Source organism: Tenrec ecaudatus, chromosome 16 (genome assembly GCF_050624435.1).
Source record: "Tenrec ecaudatus isolate mTenEca1 chromosome 16, mTenEca1.hap1, whole genome shotgun sequence".
NCBI classification, from domain to species: Eukaryota; Metazoa; Chordata; class Mammalia; order Afrosoricida; family Tenrecidae; genus Tenrec; species Tenrec ecaudatus.
Genome location: NC_134545.1, coordinates 51267020 through 51289594, shown reverse-complemented (window position 1 = coordinate 51289594; position 22575 = coordinate 51267020). Strand labels below are relative to the sequence as shown.

Sequence of the window (22575 nt, the reverse complement as noted above, 5' to 3'; positions counted from 1 at the left end):
CCCCATCTGCTGATGTCACAATGTCCCTAGCCTCTTCCCAGGCCCCCTGTTCAGTGTTTAGGTGTCTAGGTGAGTTTAGCTTCCCTGAATTATCCTACCCAGGACCTTCTGGGACATGGATGGCACCACAGCCAGCTACTGAGTAAGGTCAGAGGTTAAAAGAGATGGCTTGGGTTGCCTAGCCTGGGCTCTGCGGAATGATTGATTAGCCAGTGTCTCCATGAGGGGGCAGTTAGTACATCAAAGCGGTGTTTCTAGAGCCTGGAAGAGGGGTGACTGCAGTAGCTACAGTTAAGCCACGAAACTCCCGCTCAGTGAGGAGGGGTGGAGGGAGCACTGTGTCACTTTGGTTCATGACTGCAGCAAAAGCAGGAGGACATTCCAGCCCCTGAGTCCCTTCAAAGGAGTGTGTGAATCGACTCCTTTGGAAGAGCAGTGTTGCACCGGGCAAACGGACTAAATTCTGGCGCCGACAAGATTGGGGTTCAAATCCCATCTTGCATGTAGGAGCTGTGGGACATGGATCTTTTTGGACTCTCTTGAAGCCCTGGCTTTACCTTCAGTAGCGTGAGGATAGCATACCCCTCTTAAGAGGCGTTGTAAAGAGAACTGGGCCACGTGTGTCAGATGTCGGGCCCAGGGTTGACAGTCAGTAAATGTAGTGTCTGGCCATTGGGGTGCGTCCAGAGTACGGCTCTTTGGAGGCTTTCCAGGGGCCGGCTGTTATTCAGTGGAAGCTGCTTTCTTGGGAGTCTCCATCAATCTGGCTGTGGCAATACCCAGCTTATTGCTGGCATCCTGGTGACTTTGACTAGCTCTTCCCCTTAGGATGCTGAGGGTGTTGGTGCCAGTTGGGCTCCCTGGAAAGCTAACTTTGAAATGGAGATCAGCCGCAGGAAGTTGCTTAGAGTGCTCTAGACAGCAAAGACTTTGGAACATGTCTCGGGCAGGCCTCCTTAGAAGAACAGTGAGTGAAGCATGTATCGATAAACACATCAGTGAGTGAAGCATGTATAGATAAACACATCAACCGTTACTTCAAGGAAATGGCTCACACTGTGGTGGAAGCTGATAATTCCCAACTCCATGGGTCAGGCAGCTGGCTAGGGACCTCTCCTGACTCATGTGGTAGCAGAGGCTGATGAACCCCAATTCTGAACCAGAAGTCAGAGGATGGGGGCTGAATGGATGATCAAATGTCAGCCTGAGAGGAGAGTCTTGCCAGAACATGCATATATATGGAAACAAGCCACACCTCCAGGGAAGGTCTCTTTTCAACTGATTGCCTGCTCACCTCGGATCACAGACGGAGTGGGGGATGATTACATGATCTCTTCTAAACCACTAAGAATGATGGTCTACCCAAGTTGATACGAGCCATACCCATTACAGAAGGGAAGGAGAGGGGAGGGGAAGGGAGAGGGGGAGAGCAGGACTGGGCAAAGGAAAAAGTTGAGTTGTGGGGCAGTCTCAATGAAGGCCCCAACCAATGCTACGGGTAGCTCTGGAGTTGTCCCAAGTTAGGCAGGGGGACCAGGTGGCTCTCTCCAGCCACGGCAGTTCTTAACGAGCCCTGACAGCTGATGGTGGTCTATCAGCAGCATCACAGCATCTGAGGGAATCAGCCCTCCATCCCCTGGGGGGTTTCTGGGTGACTCACACAGGGGCCTTTCGACAGATGCCCAGGACATGGACCCATGCTGGTGACAGGAGGAGCTGTGTCCCTGCTTTCTCTAAGTGGAGCTCTGCCTACCTCAGGGGAAGGGTAGGTCTCCAAAAGTTTCTCTGGCATTTTCTGTCCTCTTCAGGGCTTTCAGGGTGGGACTCAGTGAACACGCCTGCTCCCTTTCGGCTTCAAGCAATCCTCCCTGGCCTCGAAGGCAGGGTGATGTTGCCAAAGTCTGGACTGGCACCGCCTGCTTCAGACACCCACAGGTTTCCCAGGACACTTAGGAAAAGGGCCAAGTCCCCGCTCTGGCCTTCGAGCCATTTTGTGGGCTGGCCTCTGCCCGCCTCTCCTCCTCCACCTCAGCCAATCTCATTTTCCTCCCGAAGCTCAAGTGCAATGCCGCTTACCAGATCTTCCTGCAATGATAAAAGTAGTCTATACCGTCACTGTCAGTCACTCGCCACCTCGGGGGGCCTCGTGAGCGCTTGAAATGTGGCCGCTGAGACGGGGGAGCTGGAGGTTTGTTGCGATTTTAATCGGTTTTCATGTTAATAGCTCCCTCTAAAAAGTGGTTACCGGGTAGGCAGCAGAACCCCAGCCACCTGGGTCTTCTCCAGACACCAAGCTTGTTCCTGCCTCGGGCCCTTTGGGTTTGCTGTTGCCTGTGGCTCTGTGGAAGGCTGGCCCCAGGGCTGCTCTCTACTAGCTCTTTCTGACCATTTACATTTCATCTTCAATGCCACCTTCCCGAAAGGCCTCCCTCTCCCACCTGAGTGTGGCAGTTACATAATCTACTGTCAGCTTGAGGAAGGGGTGGAGTCTAGCCTGTCAATCAGATGGCAGCTTGATGACCTCATTTGGAGGAGTGATGGAGATAAATAGCTCCCTGGAGGTCAGACCCAGGCTCCCTGCTTCGTATTCCTGATGACAAGCCACATGGAGCTACACTGATGGAGCCAGAGCCCTGGGGCTGGAGGAGTCATGTGGAAACCCACACCAGTGCTGAGATGCTGCCACCACCACTGGATCCGCAAGACTTTCTACCCACAGGCCTGTGATCTTCCTGTGTTCAGCACCATTGCATGGCTACATGAGTCTAAAGGGAATATATGGGCTAGTATCAACATATGGGGTAATATTGGACTTGTGCACTTGATCTGGACAGGGCTGGGATTTTTTAAATTTATAATTGCTCTTTGATGTAAAGCTCTCTCTTACACACATGTGAGTGTCTCCCTAGATTTGTTTCTGTAGTCAACCCAGATCAGCACACCGAGCTGAAGTAGTTTCCACTCCAGCCCCCTCAGTTACATTACCATGTCTTCTCCATTTCATAGGACTTCTCAGAGGCTGAACATTTGTTTTATACCTGTCTATATCCTGCAACTAGAAATCATAAGCATATAAGTCAAGTACCAGTTTATGAACTTTAGACACACCATCTCATTTAATTCTCCCATCAACCCTCTGAAGTCCATACTGCTTGGCCCCCCTTTTACAGAAGAGCTCACAGGTTGACTTGCAGGCTGAGACTTCGGCTCAGTACTTCAGAACACCCAAGGCTGTGGGGAGACCATCAAGTGGACTGTGACTCTGGTTGACCTTATGTGAGACAGAATGAACGAACCATTACCTGATCCTGTGCCCCCTGCAGGCTTGTTAGTGTGTGTGAGCCTGTTGTTAGGATTGCCGGTTCAATCCGTCCCAGTGAGGCATTCCCTCGTTTTCCCGACCCTCTGATGGCCTTTTCTAGGGAGTGATCTTTCCTGATGACATGCCCAGTGGGCCTCAAGACGGAGCCTTTGACTGACTGCTAAGATTCAGTGGGGTGGAAAGGTTAGATTTAGTGTGAGCCCAGAAAGACCTTTGGTCTGGGTGTGGGCACTGGTCCTGCAGCTCCAGGGACCCCACACTGGCAAGGTGGATGCCTTGGGGTGAAGCCCTGGCACTGCAGAGGGTACCTGGTTGGGAGAGGAGTGTGAGGCCGCCTTTGGCCTAGCTGGCCTCTCCAAGCGAGGCTGGGCCTGAGCAGAGGCTGCTGCTTGTGTTTATTGTGCTTTCCCCACTTGCCTCAGGCAGAAAGGGACCAGAGACCACCCACCTTTTCCTCTGCAGAGCGCTCCCACAACCTCCTGCCCTCCCCTCAGAGCCCTCGCCTCAGGCTGCCCAGCTGCTGTGCAGAGGCTGGCTGGGAGCGTGAACCAGTGTCTGATAACACCGCCTGGTCTTCCCAGGCCCCCACCCCCACCCCTTCCCACAACAGCATCTTCTCTTAATTAAAACGCCAGACAGGGCCTCCCGTAGTGAAGGGACATTCCGTGACAAGGGGAAGCCAGCAAACACCCAGGCCTCCACCTCTTCTGCTGTCCCGTCTACTGTGGACTCACCATCACCCTCAGCCCCACCCCTGCCCCCGGGGTGAGACAGAAAAGAGCTTTGGACAAGGAACCAGAGAGAACTCACTAACCACCACCGAGGCTCCCCTCCGTCCCAGGCTGGTCAGGCGGCCAATGGAGTGCACTCTCTGAGAGCCCTGGAGAGTCAGACACAAGCAAGGCACACACGAGCGTACAGTCGAAGTGGCGCCTGAGCAGAGCTCTCACCTGCGCCCAGGAGTCCTTCCTTCCTTCGCCTCCGAAAATGGTGCGTAAACTAGTGTATCACAAAAGAGGTGCTACCTACACAGATATGTGCATGGAAGCATAGGCTATCACACACACACACACACACACACACACACACACACACTTCAACATCTAGTAGCCACCAATTAGGCAAATCATGGCATAGCATCCCAAAGGGATATTTATTGTACAGCCATTTGACACCTAATTTGGAAGGCCACACCTTTGTCATGTTACAGTGAAGAAGCAGTGAACCCAATGGTGTGCATGCTGACTTCCACCCTCCTAATGGGGTCTGCATGTGACGCACGGAGAGGGGCAGGGAAATGGAAACAGGCTGTGAGGGCGGGAGGGACCACGGAGCGGCTCTTCTTTCCCAATGCATCCTTTAATGTTGCTGAAGACTGTTTCAACGATAAATAAATGTGAGAAAAACAAATCAAACTTAAAAAAAAATCCATGGCCAAATGCAAGATCCAAAGTGTTTTCACTGTTCACAGTCCAGATGGATCCAGAGTCCTGGCTCGTAGACCACCGTAGCACCCCACACTCCCAACGTATACAATGAATGAAGTCACCTAGAGAGCTAGGCAAGCCAGGCCACACTGGGAGTCTGTCTGTTTGGGCACAAGGTCAACTCCATCCTTCTCCTGGATCATGTCTAAGGTTCTTTCAATGGAAGAGATAGCGGTTTCCTTCCACACTAGACTCTAGTTAGAGTTTCAACATCCTTACTTATAAAGTTCTTTCATCTGAAAGTGTGCTAAGATTCTACCTGAAGATGGCACGTACATTTCATCATGGGTGCCTACTCCAATTGATTGGTTGGGTCTGTCAAAAGCCCAACAAACAGCACATAACAGATTAGTTATGTCTGCCGTGGGCCCGGGATAGTCCACCATCCGAGTAGTCTGGTACTAAAAACAGGCTCTGACATTTGCGTTTTCATCTCAACAGTGCCAGTGCCTCCTAGGAGAATCTGAAGTACTCTCTGCCTGTGTCCTAAGGACCAGCCTCTCGGTGTGTCCAAAAGAACGAATGGTCCCTATTCCCCAGGCAGTGTACTATTGTGGAGAGAAGGGAGGCTTTGGGGTCTGATGGCCCCCAGACAAGAATCCCATCACTGATGACCTATTTGACCATAGGCCTATTCACCATGAAGCCCGATATGCTCATCCGGAAACTAGAATGCTTGAACATGCAGACAATTTGTGTTATGAAGATTAGAAATACCTAATGTAAAGGATCAACACCTGCCTGGCACGTTGTGCTTATAGTTGTTGAGTCAGCACCGTGTGTAAGAGAAGAACGATGGCCAGCACTGGCCCCATCCTCACAATGGGTAGCTGTGTGTGGTAGTTACATGATCTGGTGTCAATTTGAGGATTCAGAGTGAAGGGGTGGAGTCTAGTCTATCAATCAGGTCATAGCCAATGAGGCCTCTGTGTGGGTATGGCCTTCTCCTGAGGATTCTGGGAACTCCTGTATTCCACCTTGGAGACTCTCTCTTTCCTCCTCCTCCTTCTCACTCCCTGGGAGACATTGCAGCTGACAAGACACATGGAACTATGCTAGTGCCCTGAGTTGGAGGAGCCACATGGAGAGCCCTGCCAGTGCTGAGATGCTTACAGCACCACTGGATCCACAAGACTTCCCACCCACTGGCCTGTGATCATCCTGCATTTGGTGTCATTTGCATGTGTTTTGTGAGCCTGAGAGGGCTTTCTAGATTGGCATCAGACATATGGGCTAATATAGGACTTATGGATTTGATCTGGACTGGGTTGGGGTATTTTCTCAATATTCATCTGCTCTTGTATATATAGCTCTTTCTTATACACATATGAGTGTCTATAAATTTGTTTCTCTAGTCTACCTAAACTAACACACTGTGTTTGAGTCCACTGTTGCAGCTGTTGTGTCATGCCGTATCTTGGAGGGCTTCCCCCACTTTCATTGAGCCTCTGTTTTGTCAAATATGATGTCTTTCTCCAGCCAGCCATTCTTCCTGATGGTGTACCCAAAGTGAGGAAACATAGTCTTGGACAGTATTTTGTGGTTTGTAGAGACTTGGTTGGTTACTGTTCAGTAGATTGGTAAGCCTTGTTTCCTAAGCTGTCTTAGTGTAGAAGCTCCACCTCCACCTATCCACCATGGGTGAGGGTGCTGGCTTTCGAAAAACCAATGATATAGCTTCCAACATCACAGCAATATGCAAGTCGCAGAAATAACAACAAGCTACTGCCTGACTCCAAGGAGATACTAGCCCAGGGTAGATGTTGTTCTGACCACCTGAGGCTCGGGGTGTGGGGAGACTGTTTAGGCTGGTGATAGGGTATAAGGCCCATGTGAGGTTTCCAGCCTATGAGGCTGAATATTTCTTTATGACTCCCTGGCCAACCGTCACCCAGCGTCATCTTAATCATGGCCTCCAGGGCAAATAACGCAGCTCTTTGAGACGTGACTGATTGAAAGACAGAAATACGCCACCTCTTCTGCTTCATTATGCTATCATGAATTTTTAAAAACTGTATTGTGATCTGGTACTGACTGACAGCTAATAATTACTAAGCACACTGTGTATTTTTAATTGTACATAATTTAAGATGTAAGAAAAATAGATGCCTAGGGATTGGTGCCTCACTAATTACTATTCTCAATTATTGTCCAACAAAACTGTGTTTTCTCTCCAGTCCTGAGTGAAATTCAGTCTTCTCATTCACCCACTTCTCCTGGGACTTGGTATTGATTTAGTGCTAGTCTGGTAATATCATGGGCTAGGCATTGGGCTGCTAACTGGTCCGTGGGAGAAAGAGGAGGCTTTCTGCTCCCCCAGAGATGTATAGCCTCTGAAACCTTAGGAAGCAATTCTACTCTGCCTTGTGGGGTCTCTATGAATTAGAATCGATTGGATGGCAGCAGCATTGGGTGTTTATTCTTCTGGACTTCCATGCCCCATAGAAGGAGGAAGACAGGCAGGAAGGGTTCCAACATGCCCAAAGGTGGCATAGGCAAACAACTCCAAAGGCGATGAACCCAGCTCTCACACAGAGTGCTTCATTTCTAAAGACCACTGTGATATTGCTTTTCATATACCTTGGTGAAGTAGTTAGTTTATTGTGCCAACCTGGCCGATAAACATGTGGGGTTAATTGAAGGGCGGAGGGATAAATGGCTCCATGAGCCTTGCCTTTTGAGTTCTCGGGTCTCTTGCTTTGTGATGGTTGGACCAGGGGGCAGCTGCCTTAGCCAGTTCCCTGCTTTAGCTGGCAAAGCTCACTTCCTGCAAGACATTCCTGAGAGGAAGCCACATGGACCAACGCTGATGCAGCCCTGGGTGCTGGAGCAGGCATGTAGAGACCCCCTGCCAGTGCTGAGATGCTTACACATTCACTGACTCGGCTTTCCTCCTGCAGTCGGCATCATTGAGTCTGTTTTGTGAGATGGAGGAGGACTTTGTGAATTGGTGTTGGACATATGGGTTAAGTTGGACTTGTGGGCTTGGGCAGCACTGGGTTGGGATGTTTTCGTGATGTGTACTTTATCTTTACATAAAACTCTCTTATACATTAGTTTCTGTGGATTTGTTTCTCTAAAGTACCCAGACTAACACACTTGGTTAAGGTGACACCCATCCACTCACTTAGTCATTCATTCATCATTCACCAAGGGTTTACTGAGTGCACATTCTGGTCCAGCAGTGCTGAGCTGAGGAATTGGAGCTAGAACTCCCCCTGAGATGGAGGAGCATGAATTAGCAGCAGTTTGAGGGCCGAAATGCAAGGGTCTCAGGCTTTGTTTGACCTGTAGACTGGTTTAAAATTTCACAGAAATGAATACCAACATTTAGAAGTCAGAAGGTTTTGCTTACAGAATAGATCTGCTTTTCTTGGGTATTTTCAAGTTCTAGAGATTGTGGGTTCCCATCCCCTCCTGCAGGGTGGCCACTGATTCGGGCTTACAGGCAAGGCCCTCACACCCCCTGTGGCCGCTCCTGGCCTGCTTGGCTTGTTATAGCCACTGGGGTTGCAACATCTGATCTCCCTGACTCCTCTTAGAGTAGTGGTTAAAGAATCAATGACTTGCACATGGAAAATCTTAGAGAAAAGTGTCAAAAAACATGTGAGTTAGTTTATTGTGCCAACCTGGCCAGTAAACATGTGGGGTTAATTGAAGGGCGGAGGGATAAATGGCTCGGGGAGCCTCGCCTTTGGAGTTCTCGGGTCTCTTGCTTTGTGATGGTCACACCAGGGTGCAGCTGCCTTAGCCAGTTCCCTGCTTCAACTTGCAAAGCTGACTTCCTGCAAGACATCTCCAAGGAGAAGCCACATGGACCTACCCCAATGCAGCCCTGGGTGCTGGAGCAGCCGTGTGGAGACCCCTGGCAGCGCTAAGATGCTTACACATTCACTGACTCGGCTTTCCTCCTGCAGTTGGCGTCATAGTGTATGTTTTGTGAGATGGAGGAGGACTTTTTGGATTGGTGTTGGGCATATAGGTTAATGTTGGACTTGTGGGCTTGGGCAGCACCAGGTTGGGATATTTTCTTGATGCACACTTAACCTTTACATAAAACTCTCTCATACATGAGTTTTTGTGGATTTGTTTTTCTAAAGTACCCAGACTAATATAACATGGAATTGACTCATGCACATAGAAAAATGGGATGCTAATTAGCTAGGCCTTTTGAGGGCTTGGAAGAGACTTGAATGGGACAGGAGGAGAGGCTGATTGGAGACAACTGCTTGGAGGAGGCAGTGTTGGCCTGCCATGTAGTACTGTACCCTTGTGCTAGAGAACTAGTTCAGCCTTTGGCTGTGGGAAGGGGGTAGCAGTGGTGAGCTCTTGACTTCCTGGAAAGGCCCCACGGTGAGGGGCTGGGGATGTAGAAGCAAGTAACTCCCCTTGAAAGAAAACTCCAAGTCATGTGGGAGGATCATCTTGGAGAGACAGTTAGGATGGACAAGTTCAAGTTGAGAGACCCCCGAGACTCCAGATTCAAATCAAAAGTCGGAGGGGCTAGAGCCTGCCGAGTCTGACAGGCAAGCTCCCTCCCTGATTGATTTGCTGGTTGACCCCACAGGACCAACTGTTCAGTGAGGCCACTTCCCCATTCCCTGGGCCCACTGCCCCTTCTGTGTGTGGACAGTCAGGATCCTCTGCCCTGCACCAGAGGTTGCTCCAGGAAACTGTGGCCAACCCCCGTGACTTCAGATTCTGATCCAGCTTGAAAGCATCATGTTCAAAACCCATGACCTTCCTCTATTCTTATTGTGTTTACATGGTCACCCCACCCCCATCCATCATGCTCTGGTATCTCCGCTCACCCTGACCCCTACCTGTTTGTTTTTCCTGGTTTCCAGGGTTTCAGGGGCCTATCTGAGGCAGGCAACAGGATGGTTCCGTCTGAGCCCTAGCATCAGACTGCCCATGCCCAACTAGGTGATCCCAGGCAAAGATGGCACCGCTGTGCCTCAGTTTCCTCGTATGGAGAATAAGGATTTACTGTGGCTGCAACAGTGCTTTCATGATCTTACAAGGCTGGTTACCCAAAATAAACCCGCTGCCATCCAATCTATTCTGACTCAAGGCAAACCAAGATGTTAGAGGGTGAAACTGCTCCATAGGGTCGTTGGTTTTTGTTTTTGTTTGGGTTTCGGTTTTTTGTGTTTTTTTTGGCTGTGATCTTTGTGGAAGCAGAATGCCAGGCCTTTTTCCCATGATACTACTGGGTGAGTTCAAGGCACCAACCCCTTGGTTAGCAGATAATCACAAAATGTTTGCACACACACACACACACCAGCAACCTAGAAGTCTGGCTAAGTTACGTAAGTTCATATCCATTAAGTACTTAGAATGATGATTGGCACCTGGAGAGCTAAGTATTAGCAGTCTTCTAGTTGGAACACAGAAGAAGGTGTCATATGCTCCTATCATCAAATGTCATTCCAACTGCATCACAAAAGAATTTCATGCCTCCCTTAATCCTCCAACGCCACCAAGGCAGATGCCATTCTTACTCCCATTTGACAGCGAAGGTCAGGGGAACTCCGAGAGGGGAAGCAACTTATCCAAGATCACACAGTGTCCAAGGAGCACAGCTGGGATTCGAACCGGAGACTATTTGGTTCCCAAACCCACGCTAGTCCCAAGAATTCTGTACTGAGGGGTAGAAACCCAGTTTGCTAGACGAAAGTTCCAAGCTATCAGTCAGGTTTTCTGTTCCATTACTTCTAAGTACAGGGAGGATAATCAAACGAGACTGATGTGTGTGTGTGGCTGGTTGTAATTACCCTTCAGGCAGCGGTGCCTGCGTGGGGTTAGCAGCCCCATGGGGACCCTCTATGAGTTGGCTTCAGTAAAGAGACAAGAGTGGCCCAAACTGAGCCCATGGATGAGGCCATGCCTGCATTCCTCAAAGGACTTAGAAAGACGTCCTTGCAGATATTCTTTGTCTGCAAGCGAGCCCTCTCACCCCACCATCAAAGTCTTGTTGATGCCGAGTTTGCTTTCACAGCTGAAGCAAAAGGGTTAAGAAGGTGAGCTCAAGCATGTCATCGGTTTTAACGGCCAGCCGTGCCATTTATCAGTGGTTTGACCTTGGAAGGATCATCAACTTCTCTGTGCCTCAAAAGTCCCATCTGTGAGATGAGTTCTTAATATCACTGATCCTGCCTGTCTGGGTTTTTGTAGCTGCTCAGTAATATAGCACATAACTTTGGGACTGTGCACATGCCTGGGTCAGCTATGTGACCGCGACTTAGTATCTTGATGTCTCGGTGTCCCAGATTCCTCCTCCATTAAATGGTACTATAGAGGTGCTATACCATTGTGAAGATTATAAGTAGCCCAATATATCAAAGCACTTGGTTGTAGTCTGAATGTCTGTAAGTGGTCTTTTATAACACAGAAGAGACAAGCCTCCTATTGGGTTGTCAATTGGTGGTGGTGGTATTCTGATGAGTCGGTTCTGACTCACAGCTACACTATGTACAACAGAACAAAACACTGCCGGGTCCTACACCATCCTCACCATTGTTCTTAGGATTGAGCCCATTGTTGCAGTGCTCTTTGTGTCGGTCCATCTTCCTCTTTCACACTGCCCCTCTGCTTCCCCAGCATGATGTCCTCCTCCAAGGACCGGTCTCTCCCACTTGCGTGTTCAAAGTATGGGAGGCAAAGGCTCACCAACTTTGCTTCCATGAAGTATTCTGACGGTGCTTCTTCCAAGCAGATGTGTTAATTCTTTTGGCAGTCCACACTACTTGTAATATTCTTCTCCGGCACTGCAATTCAAATACATCGTTTCTTTTTCAGTCTTCCTTATGCTGGGTAGAACTTTCCCGTGCATATGAGGCCATGGAAAATACCATGGCTTGGTCAGGCACATCTAAGTCCTCAAAGTGATGTTCTTGCTTTTAAGCACTTTGAAGTGGTCTTGAGCAGCAGATTTACCCAATGCAATATGTCCTTTGATCTCCTGATTGCTGCTTTCATGAACATTGATTGTGGGACGAAACGAAGTCCTAGACAACTCTGTTTATCATGATGTTGTCTATTGGGCCAGTTGTGGGGATTTGTGTCTTGTTCACATTGAGTCATAATCCATACTGAGGGCTGCAACCCTTGATCTTCATCAGCAAGATGAAGAAAATGCCAAGTCATGTGGGAGGATCTTGCTGTTCTTGGAGAGTCTTTCAAGGATGACAAGTTCAAGCTGAGAGATCCTGAGACTCCAGATTCTAACCAAAGTAGTCAGAGGAGCTAGAGCCTATAGAGCAGTGGTTCTTGACCATCCTAATGCCACAATCCTTTAAATACACTTTCTCATATTGTGGTGACCCCCAACCATAAAATTATTTTTGTTGCTATTTCATAACTGTAATTTTGCTAGTGTTATGAATCATAATGTAAATAGCTGATATACAGGATGTATTTTCACTGTTACAAATTGCACATAATTAAAGCATAGTGATTAATCACAAACAATATGAAATATTTATTTCTAATTACAAATAATGAAATTTTGTCTTGAAGCATGGTATAGCATGGGTAACAGTCTTCACGCCAGGTATTCGTATGTGGGCATATCTGCATATGGGCAGACCCACCTGGAGATGGATACAGGAGCGGTATCTTGGTTCCTAAGACCATCAGAATATGTGTTTTCTGATGGTCTTAGGCAATCCCTGTGAAAGGGTTATTTGAAAGGGGTTGTGACCCACAGGTTGAGAACTGCTTCTATAGAGTCTGATTGGAGAGCTTCATCCCTGATTGATTTTCTGTTGACCCCTGGGTAGTGAGCCTCTCTCCCCTCTTTCTCTGGGCCTGCTCTACATCATCTTCTAGGGTTCTAGAATTCCCATTCTTCACAATGTTTTCCATAATTTTCTATGTGCCCCATAATGTTGTGCCATTGCAAACTCTATAAAACATGTCCTCTGGCATCCTCTGATTTCAGCCAAGATCCCTGTGATATCAGCAGGGATACCGCTTCTTCCTTGTCTGCTGAATCCAGCATGCATTGCTAGCAGCCCCCTGTTCATAGACTCTTGCAACCGTTTGTGAATGATCGTCAGCAACATTTTGCTTGCATGTGACATTAAGGATAGTGTCCAATAATCCCAGCATTCTGTGGGGATCACTTTCTTTGGAATGGACACAGACCTGGACCCCTTCCAGGCGCTGGCTAACACGCTGACTTCTAAATTTCTCAGCAGAGACAGGAATTTCCAGCGTTCCACTGTTTGTTGAAACATCTCCATCCGTATTCTGTCATTTCAGGAGCCTTGTGTTTTTCCAATGCCTTCAACATCGCTTGGGTCACGTCCATCCGTCTTATCAGGTCTTGATCCTATGCTACCTCCTGAAGTGGTTGGATGCCAACAGCGTTTCTGTGGTTACAGTGACTTCGTATTCCAACTCCTTCTGATGCTTCCTGCAGAATTCCCATTTTTCCCCATAAAATACTTCAATATTGAACTTTTTCTTCAGTTCTTTCAACTTCAGAGCTGCTGAGTGTGATCTTCCTTTGTAGTTTTCTGACTCCAAGCCTTTGCACATTTCACTGTCACAATCCGCACTCTCAAATCACCCTTTAAAATGTGTTCACGTCTGTTAATCCGTCGTCTCTTCAGTTCCCTTTACCTGCTCGACATGCAAGAGCAAGTTCCTGAGTTTCTCTTGACGTTCGTTCTGGTCTTTTCTCTTTCCTGTTTTTAGTGAGCTTTACCTTTCTTCATGGTTGCTGTCCTTGACGTCAACCCACAACCCTCTGGTCTTCAGTCGTTAGTGCTCAGGGAGCCTAACCTATTTTTGAGATGGTCTCTACATTTCAGGCAGGATGTAGTCAAGGCTGTACTTTGGCTCTTGTGCATGTGTTTTCATTTTCAACTACAAACTCAACTAGCATATGAGCAGCTGGGTGATCTAGTCCGCAGCCGGCCCCTGGCCTTGGTCTGGCTAATAATACTGAGCTTCACCATCATCTCTTTCCACTGATATTGTCAGTTTGATTCCTGTGTTTACCATCTACTGAAGTTCATAGCTATAGTTGTGTTTATGTTGTTGAAAAAGGTATTTCAGCTATTTAAAATGGAAAAGCCCGTTGTGGGGAGATACAGGCTTGACTGTGATGACAAGACCTGCAAACAGCCCCCTGGCCAGCCCATGGTGCGTCCCTCTTTCCTTTTGGCCTGGTGGGGCCTGCCTGCATAGGCTGGCACTCGGCTCCCCCAGATAGGGCCTTCCACAAGACCATCGAAGAGGGAGGAGTGTGAGAGGTGGTCCTGCCGAGGCTGGTCCACCTGCGAGGATCCACGCGATGCCCCAGTGGAAGGAAATAAACCCTGACTCAGAGGTTCAAGCCAAGGACCAGCAGTCGGGGGTCAGGGAGGTTGGTTAACCCATGAGCCTCTAACACCCAGGCACTGGTCGCTGGGTGGGTGACCACAGGTGAGGAGCAAAGCAGCTAGCTAGAGTGGGCTGGAGACTGGGTTGGTGGGGGTTGTTTTGTGGGTCCAGTGAAGGTTAGGGCCGCATGAAGGCTGAGGGCTGAGTGGTGATGTCACCGGCCCATTCCTACTCCTAGTTTAGCAGCCCTGGCGGGAGCTCGAAGTGGAAGCTCAAGGGGGAAAGAACAACGTTGCTCGAGAACCAGGCCTCCTCTGGATGGAAGGCAAGGACTGGGGTCTGAACCAAGGGGAGCAGCGTGGGGACCAGGTCATGCTTTCTGGGGACTTGTAGCCCCAGCCTGGGAGGTCTGATCGGTGGCAGGTGGGATGCCCAGCAGCTGAATCCTGCGGGAGGGAGAAGCTGGCAGATCCTCAAGCCGGGGTGGGGCTATGGGGGCATTCAGTAGGGATGGCCCTGCCCTTGATAGTAGGGGGGTACATCTCCTGGCCTTGGGGTGGTCTAACTTATACAGGATTGGGCCTTGTAGACCACCTATAGCTGGTGTTTGCGATAATACAAACCTGGCAAGTGAGCATGACGTGAACTAGGCTCAAGGGTATAAGGACAGCATTTTCTGTACCCTCCTGACCGCACTGAGCTTGGCGCTCATGCTCTGGTCTGCTGCTGAGGGCTAAGCCCGGCTCCACGGGGCCAGGCCACTTCCAGTTTCACACACAGTGCCTCCACTTCCGGCTTCACACACAGTGTCTCCAATTCCGGCTTCACACACAGTACCTCTGCTTCCTATTTCACACAGTGCCTCCACTTCCGGCTTCACACACAGTACCTCTGCTTCCAGCTTCATACACAGTGCCTCCACTTCCGGCTTCACACACACTGCCTCCAAGCCAACCCCTTACTGTCCTCAGCTCTTCCCTTTTCTCGGACGTGTGGCTGGTGGGGAGGTGGAGGAGCTGTCTGGGTTGGAAAAGCAGCCTGAGTGCGGCCCGTGGCCATCTTCTGTCTGATGTGTTGCCCATCCTGCCTGGACCTGGGCAGCGCCCCCTGGCCCTGTAGCAATCACTGTCTGCACCCTTAGTTTCCCTGGAGGCCTTTGGCCAGACCCCAGTGACTCCTACCCTGGCTGCTTCCCCTGACCCCGGGGAATATGGGGACTGCTGGTGGAGAGCATCCGGTCGGCACTCGGTGCCCTTGGCTGTGGGCACTCCCCATGCCCTGTCAGACGCTCTTTATGAGGGAGCCTGCCGCCCGCCCCCCTGCCACTTTCCCTCACCCATACCAGTTAGGCTGGATCAGCTTCCCTGGACATGGGCTGGGTAGAGACTGGGTGCAGCCCTTCATGAAACTGGTCTCCTGGTTGGAAGGACAAGGGGACAGAGTCTGCCCCTGCCCCCCAGGCACACTGCCTGTGTCTCTGTGTGGGGTAGCCCAGAAGCACTGGGCTGGAACATTCAAGTCTCCCCACCACACCCACCCATCCCACCCCCAGGCACTGGCCAAGCGAGATGGGGAGCAGAGATATGGAGGGGCTGCATCCATCTGGAAGGGAGGCTGTACTAGGGCAAAGTGGTCCAGGAACCCCAGAAAGCCGCACTCGGGACCCCACGGGGCTGCAAGGCCCCTTCATGCTGCTATAAGAGGAGGAGGTGGGGGGGGGGGAGGGTGCTGTGATCTAAGTTTTGGTGGCTGCAGGTGTGGCTGCAGCACTTCCCTGGCCTTGAAGGTAATTTGGGGCATCTAAGGACCTCGTGGGGTTAGGCAGGAGCCACACGGGAGAAGGCTTGCTGGCTCCTGTGCCATTTCTGCCCACGTTTCCCAGTATCTTCTTTCTAGCTGGAAGGGGATGAAGTTAGTACTTGTGTCTGGAGTTCGGGACACTCAGTGCCACCCCCTCAACCCTGGCTGCCCAAGGCCTCATCACAGCCAGGTCATAGCCAGGCCCTGCGTGGGCGTCTCTGTGTCTCGCTTTCATGATTTGCCATTCGATCCCTCCTACCCTCAAGGCAACACTTGCCCTGCCTGATAAGACACACAAGGAACCACAGCCTTCAGCTCTCATTGGTCTCCCACTTGCTTCTCCAGCATCTCACCACACCCTCCTGTCTCCCCCCTCCCCCAACGTCTCTGGTTCCAGGATGACTAATAGGTTCCATCTAGCGTGCCAATTCCTACTGATTGATTGTGGCTGTGTTGGAAAGAACACTGAAGCTTGTCTAGGCTCACTGAGGAAGCATAGCTGTGATTGATTAGCAATGTCTGCCATGAGCACAGGAGGAGAAAATACAGGTGTGTGCGTGATTTAAAATGCTATCCACTCCTCCCAGAACCTGTTGCTCTCCAGCAGCCTGAGCTGGAAAGGTTTAGGGGGTTTAGGGGGTTTAGGGGGTTCTCGTGGCTGAGGGGCAGCAACTTCAGACAGATTCAGCTAGCTGGGAAATGATCACCAGCTAGCACTCAGGGAAGAGGCGGCGGTGGGCGGCCTTGAAGCTTTTGTTAATTTCTGTGGTGTGACGCTTCCCACTGTGGCCGATTTCTAGGTGCCAGTGAGAAGTCACTGATAGAGGTGGGAAGAGATGGGCACACTTGGATCTCATAAGACCGTTCCAGCTGGCTCCAGCACATCACCCTCTAAGTAATCCTCTATTTTTTGTCTGAAAAAATCACGACTCCTCCCACCCTAAAGCTGTGCCAGCGATGGACTGTGCCAGGATGAGCACTGGGCTAGGTAGGGCTCAGGACATCCCATCTCCATCACTTCTAGCTATGAACCAAGGGCATGTTACCTGATGGTGCAACTCTTCTTGATGTGATTGAACTATTCAATTATGTGATAAGTGGATTATGCCAATAAAACTGTTGAAAAGAATTTTTTAAAGGCCCGTTACCTCTTTTCTTCAAGCCTCAGTTTTCTCACCTATAAAATGGGTGTTGAGATATGGTGAAGCTCAGGGGAGCTAAGATATGATGATGTGCTTTTGTCAGCCACTGGCATGATTCACCAGATGTCTCCCCAGGGAACCACCCCAGAAGGTCTGCCCAGAAATCTGCCCTTCGCCTGTAAAGCCAGTGTTCTGCCCGGCGGGCTGCTGCTGTAAGAGAGAAGGGCCTGGCTGACCTCTTTGATGTCACCTCAAAGGACTGGAAGCTCAGTGAGGTTCCCTATTGCTGATGAATTTCCTAGGTGGTTTTTGAAGCTACTCCTGTTTCCCCGCCTTCTCTCCTCAGAGCAGATTAAAGGGGCCTTGACTTTTATTTCTCTGGAGTTGGCCTTTCTGAGCTGTGGGGATTTCCTATTCCCCCCGAATCCTCCCAAATCCTGAGCCAAAGTTGTATTGATCCAGCACCTTCGTATCAGGCAGACCCGGGCTCCAGTTCCAGTTCAGGCATTTATGATATCTGCAGCCTTGAACTCGTGCCTTAAACCCCACACATGTGCGTTTTCAGTTGGAAAATGAGAATAACAAAAATACTGCCGTCGAATACTCACTGCCATCGAGTCAATGCCCATTCATCGTGACCCTATCGAGCAGCATAGAACTGCCCCTGTGAGTTTCCGAGACTGTAACTCTTTACAGGAGTAGAAAGCCCTGTCTTTCTCCTGAGGAGCAGCTGTTGGTTTTGAACTGCTGACCTTGTGGATCACAGCCCAGCTAATAACCACTATGCTACCAGGGCTCCTCTAAGAACAGTAACAGCAGTAGTTAACTCCATAGGGTCACTGGGTGGAAACAACAAAAGTTTTTTGCATAGTGTCAGACACTAAATAAATACTCATAAAATGGATTCGTATTTGCCGTGACAAGGTCTTAGGTAGAGGTCAACCCCCAGAGCCAAGCCACTACCATAAAATTGATTCCAACGCAAAGAGACCCTGTCCAGCAGTTTCCCCACATGGGTGATGCCATCCATGGGACATTGCAACAACCCAGCAGGCGCTGCACCAGTGGGTTCCTGCATTTGATCCTGGGGTGCATAGGTGGTAGTAGAGAGGATTGTCATTGCCAGGATACACTGAATAATTTTTATTTTTCTAAGAAAGGAGCAGTAGGCCAAATAAGTTTGGGAACCTATGCTATTACCACAGCTGTACATCCTTCTGGAGGTGATGTCTCATCTTTCTCCTGTGGAGCATCTGATGGGTTTGAACCACTGACCTTGCAGTTAGCAGCCCAGCACTTACCTGGTCAGTTCAGCCACCAGGGTTCCTAGGTGTGGGTAGGACAGGCCAAATGACAGAATAGCAGGATCCTCCAGTTGGCAAACCACAGGATCCAGTGCTGTAGGTCATGGGAAGGACTTCCCCGGGGCAGGGCGGGTCCCTTGAATACCGCAGCGGCTTTTTTCCTCCATGCTGTTGACTTTCAGGACCAGGTCTTTGCTTGCAGGGGCGGGGGGGGGGGGGGGGTGTGTCTTGAACATTATAGCATGCTTTGCAGCATCCCCGGCTTCTCCCAGTAGAGACCAGTAGCAACCTGCTAGTGCTCTTCCGACATCCCAACTGTCCTTCAGGGATAGAACCTTCAGGGGCGGAGCATGGCTGTCAGTCACCCAAGGCTGAGAGAGCCCCACATGACCGTGGGATCTGGGCACATGGCAGAACTGAGTGGCAGGTGGTCAGCTTCAGGAAGGCTGGCAGCAGGCACCAGTGGCGAGTGTGAACGGGGCTCAGAGTCCCAGCTGCTGGGTGCCGCAGTCCAGAAGCCCCAGAGCACAGGCCAAGAGTCACTGAACTGGGGTCACTTTGCCACCCCTGAGTCTGGGGCGGGACCAAGCCTGGGGGGAGGGCTGGCCTACTGCCCATCTTAGAGGGTGTGGGCAGAGGTCCAGGCTGCCCCTCCACTCTTCATGAACTTCCCCACCTGGAGGCTATAGGATTTGGGGTAGGAGCGCTCAGGGTTCAAATCCAGGCTCAGCTGCATGGAAACAAAGGCTAGATAATTAAAGAGGCGCTGCCACTGAAGAGCTTGATTTGGGCTTGGCCACGTCAGTCAGTGCAGGGGGCCCTTCAGCAGGCTCCTTGCCCACTTGGCCTCAGTTGTGGGCATGATAGTGGCAGCTCGTGAATTTGTGTGAGCCTGTCACTCGCGCCGGGCTGTCAGTGGATTCTGACTCCAAGCAGCCGCCCCTGACATAGCCAACCTGTAATTTTATGGGCACAGGGCACCGGGACTTTCTCCCCCAGCGCTGCCTGAGGGGGGTTCAGACCACCAACCACTGGGTCAACCGCCGAGGACACGACCCAGGGACCACGGGGGTCCTTAGGGCAAAACTGGTCTCCCATAAGCCCCCTTTCCCACCTTTGATCTCCTCTCTGGAATGCCACCATCTTTCGGACATAGGGAACTGCAGGGCCCTCAAGGGGAGGGATGGAGTTCTTCATCTCTGCCTTGCCAGAACCTCATTCCAGGCCCTGCAGATAAACAAGGGCCAAACCAGACCCACTGCCTGCCGAGTCTATGCCGACTCACAGTGACCTTATAAGACAGAGGTGAACACCACTGGACTTCTAAGACTGCGGCCAGCTTCATCTTTCTCCGTGGAGCCAAGGGTGGGTCTGGTCCAGCGATTCCCAACCTGTGGGTTGCAGCCCCCTTTGGGGGTCGAACGACCCTTTCACAGGGGTCGCCCGATTCATAACAGTAGCAAAATGACAGTTATGCAGTAGCAACAAAAATAATTTTATGGTTGGGGGGTCACCATTACATGAAGAACTCTATTAAAGGGTCGAGGCTGTAGGAAGGTTTGAGAACTACTGGTCTGGAAGGTCAGCCTTTGCGATTAGCAGTTCAGTGCTTAACTCACCAGGGAAACGCCCCTTCCTTGCGGGACTACGACTGCGTTACTTACCATGGTACAGAACCTCCTGGCGCAGTGCCGATCACAAAGTGGGAGTTCACGGCATGTGGGTTGAGTGAATTAACTTGGAAAGAAGTGCAGGCCCCAGATGAGCCCTTTCCCTCCCTGCTCACATGAGTCCCTGACTGTGTGGCCGTGGGGAAGGAGCCAACCCCGGTGTGAGAGCAGCCACTGACCTTGGGCAGAGGAAGGGTCCCGGGTCCTGCAGTAGGCACATTGGCTGGACAGTCTTCATCATTCTCGCCACTGTGAAGATAAAGGTGGATGCTGGTGGGGTTGCTGACATGTCCTCCCTGCCACAGGGAGCCCATGGGCTTTGTCAGACATCTCCCACGCCCTCCGCAGGGTCAATGGCACAGGTCATGAGTGACAGTGTAGTTTGTAAGGCAGACACCTGGATGGAGCGTCAGGGGACCTGGTCCTGGACCCACGGCCATCGCCACTCCAAAATTGACTCTGGATAAGCACCAACCTCCCACAGCCTTTCTGTACAATGGGTACCTTGTGATGCTTGGGGTGCTTGGCCAGGGTGAGGGGCCAGTCAGGAGCCACACTGCTGAGCCAGCCCGCGACCCCTGTAGGAACTCAACCAGCAGCATCCACTTGGACTGTAGCTGGTGCTGATGGGTTTTGCAAAGCCTTGGGACTCCCAGCTGCCTCGGCCTACGGGCAGCACTGGGCGCCACAGGTTGTTTGACATCCAGGGCCTCCCACTGGGCCTGCTGGTGGAAAGCCAGGGGGGCAGGGAGGGGCGGCTGTGGGATTTCCCAGGAGCCTGAAAATGCCGTGAGGACTTCACTGACAGGGAGAAACGGTTGCGACAGACAACCTCTTTTTCTCACAACTCCCCCTACTACATACCTCTTCCCCTTCCTAAGACACAAAATGACCTTGCAGGTAGGGGCTTGGTCCGTCCCTGAAGTCTTGAAGAGGCAGACAGGGGAATGCCAGCCCGAAAGGGAGCACAGAATCAAGAGAGGCAGGGTCCCTGGTGGCACACTTTGAGCCCAGAGACTCTCCTAAAGGTGGATTGAACCCACATAGTGGTGCAGTGGAAGAAAGGCCTGGTGATCTGATGTTGCGAAAGTGACAGCCGAAAGAAGCAGGCAAGGGAGCACAGTGCTGCTCCCCAACACACGGGCCCTCCAGTCAGAACCCACTGAGAGCGGTCTGCTTGTTGTGGATTTTAGCGAGAGATGGAAGGGTGGAGTCTAGACAGAAGAGCGGCGGGGGTGGGGGGCTCAGGGTGGGCAGCAGGTTTGAGCGAGCTGGTCTCGAGGCAGGCGCAGCAGCAAAGGTGGAGTGCTCTGCCCGCTGCAGCTGGCTGGCCTCAGAGGAGTCGCCGAGTCCCCTGTGATGTTTCCTTGTCCGTCCGCAGTGTGTGTGTGTGTGGGGGGGACCTGCTCTGTGGAGTCGGGAGGATCACTCGCTCACTGCCCTCGAGCGGCTCTTAGCCAGCAGCCCTCTAGGACCGTGTACAGCTGCCTGCCGGGCTTCCGAGATTGTATGTCACTGTACTGCAATAGAAAGCCTCATCTCTCTCCCTCAGAGCAGTGGATGGTTTCAAACCCCTGACCCACTCGCAACCACTCTGCCAGGTTGTGAGAACTAGGGGCGTTAATATGCTTCAGAAAACCCATGGGGAAATTCTATTGTCTTTTCATCCCATGTTTTCCATACACATGTCATGCCCCTCTTGTGTTTGGAAGTCACTTAGAACTGAGCCCACAGTAAGAACCGGGAAGGCTCTGAGCAGCGGTGGTGGTGGTGGTGATGTAAAAATCCTTCAACGTGGTCCGGTGATGTAAAAATCCTTCAACGTGGTCCGTACAAGTGGAGACGCTCTCCAGTGCTTGGGGGGCCCAGAGAAGTGTCTCCCAGGGCCTGGCTCCGTGCTGAGTCCCATATCGATGACCTGGTCACACCCGATGATCCCCAGCAGCTGAGAGTGCCGTGGGCGGAATTGTCACTGAGCTCAGGCCATGGTGAGCCAGGACCCTGCCCGGCATCTGCCTCCCATGGGGTTGCCCATCCGATTGCCTGGGGCTGAACCTTGTCCCCAGCCTACTTCCCACACCGAGGACCCATCCCCCTGGCCAGCAGGCACAGGCTTCCCAGCTGGGCCAGTCTTACTGGCAGCCTGCAGCTCGGGGGATATTTCCAGATTCTGGGTGACATTCCCCTGCCCCTCAGCCTAATAGGTCCCAGATGCTCCCCTCCTCCCCGACCCTATTCCCCTTCAGAGTTGAGAAACCCTGAGTGCAGGCTTGTCTGCTGCCCGGGCCGTAGAACCCGGTTTCTGCACTTCTTTAATTTAAAACATTGTGTCCCCCTGAGCGTGCGGCTGTGACAGAGGCCAACGTTAGAGAGTGGTTTCATCCTGGCTGGGGACCAGGGCACAGGAGAGGACAGATAAAGGGGAGAAGGAGTGGCTAGGAGGGCCGAGGGGGCAACAGAAAGAGTCTTTCTTGGCCAAGCATAAAAGAAGGAACCGGAGTAGCCGCTGAGCTA

The 22575-nt window shown here is 51.2% G+C and overlaps 1 protein-coding gene across 1 annotated transcript in view; it reads left to right on the top strand.

The window, feature by feature from the left end:
• Positions 1–22575, top strand: part of COL13A1 (collagen type XIII alpha 1 chain) — a 203832-nt gene that overhangs the window by 70543 nt on the left and 110714 nt on the right. Inside the window, exon 3 of the mRNA XM_075533429.1 lies at positions 3962–3969. Coding sequence (XP_075389544.1) covers positions 3962–3969 — 8 coding nt within the window. The remainder of the gene's footprint in view (positions 1–3961; positions 3970–22575) is intronic.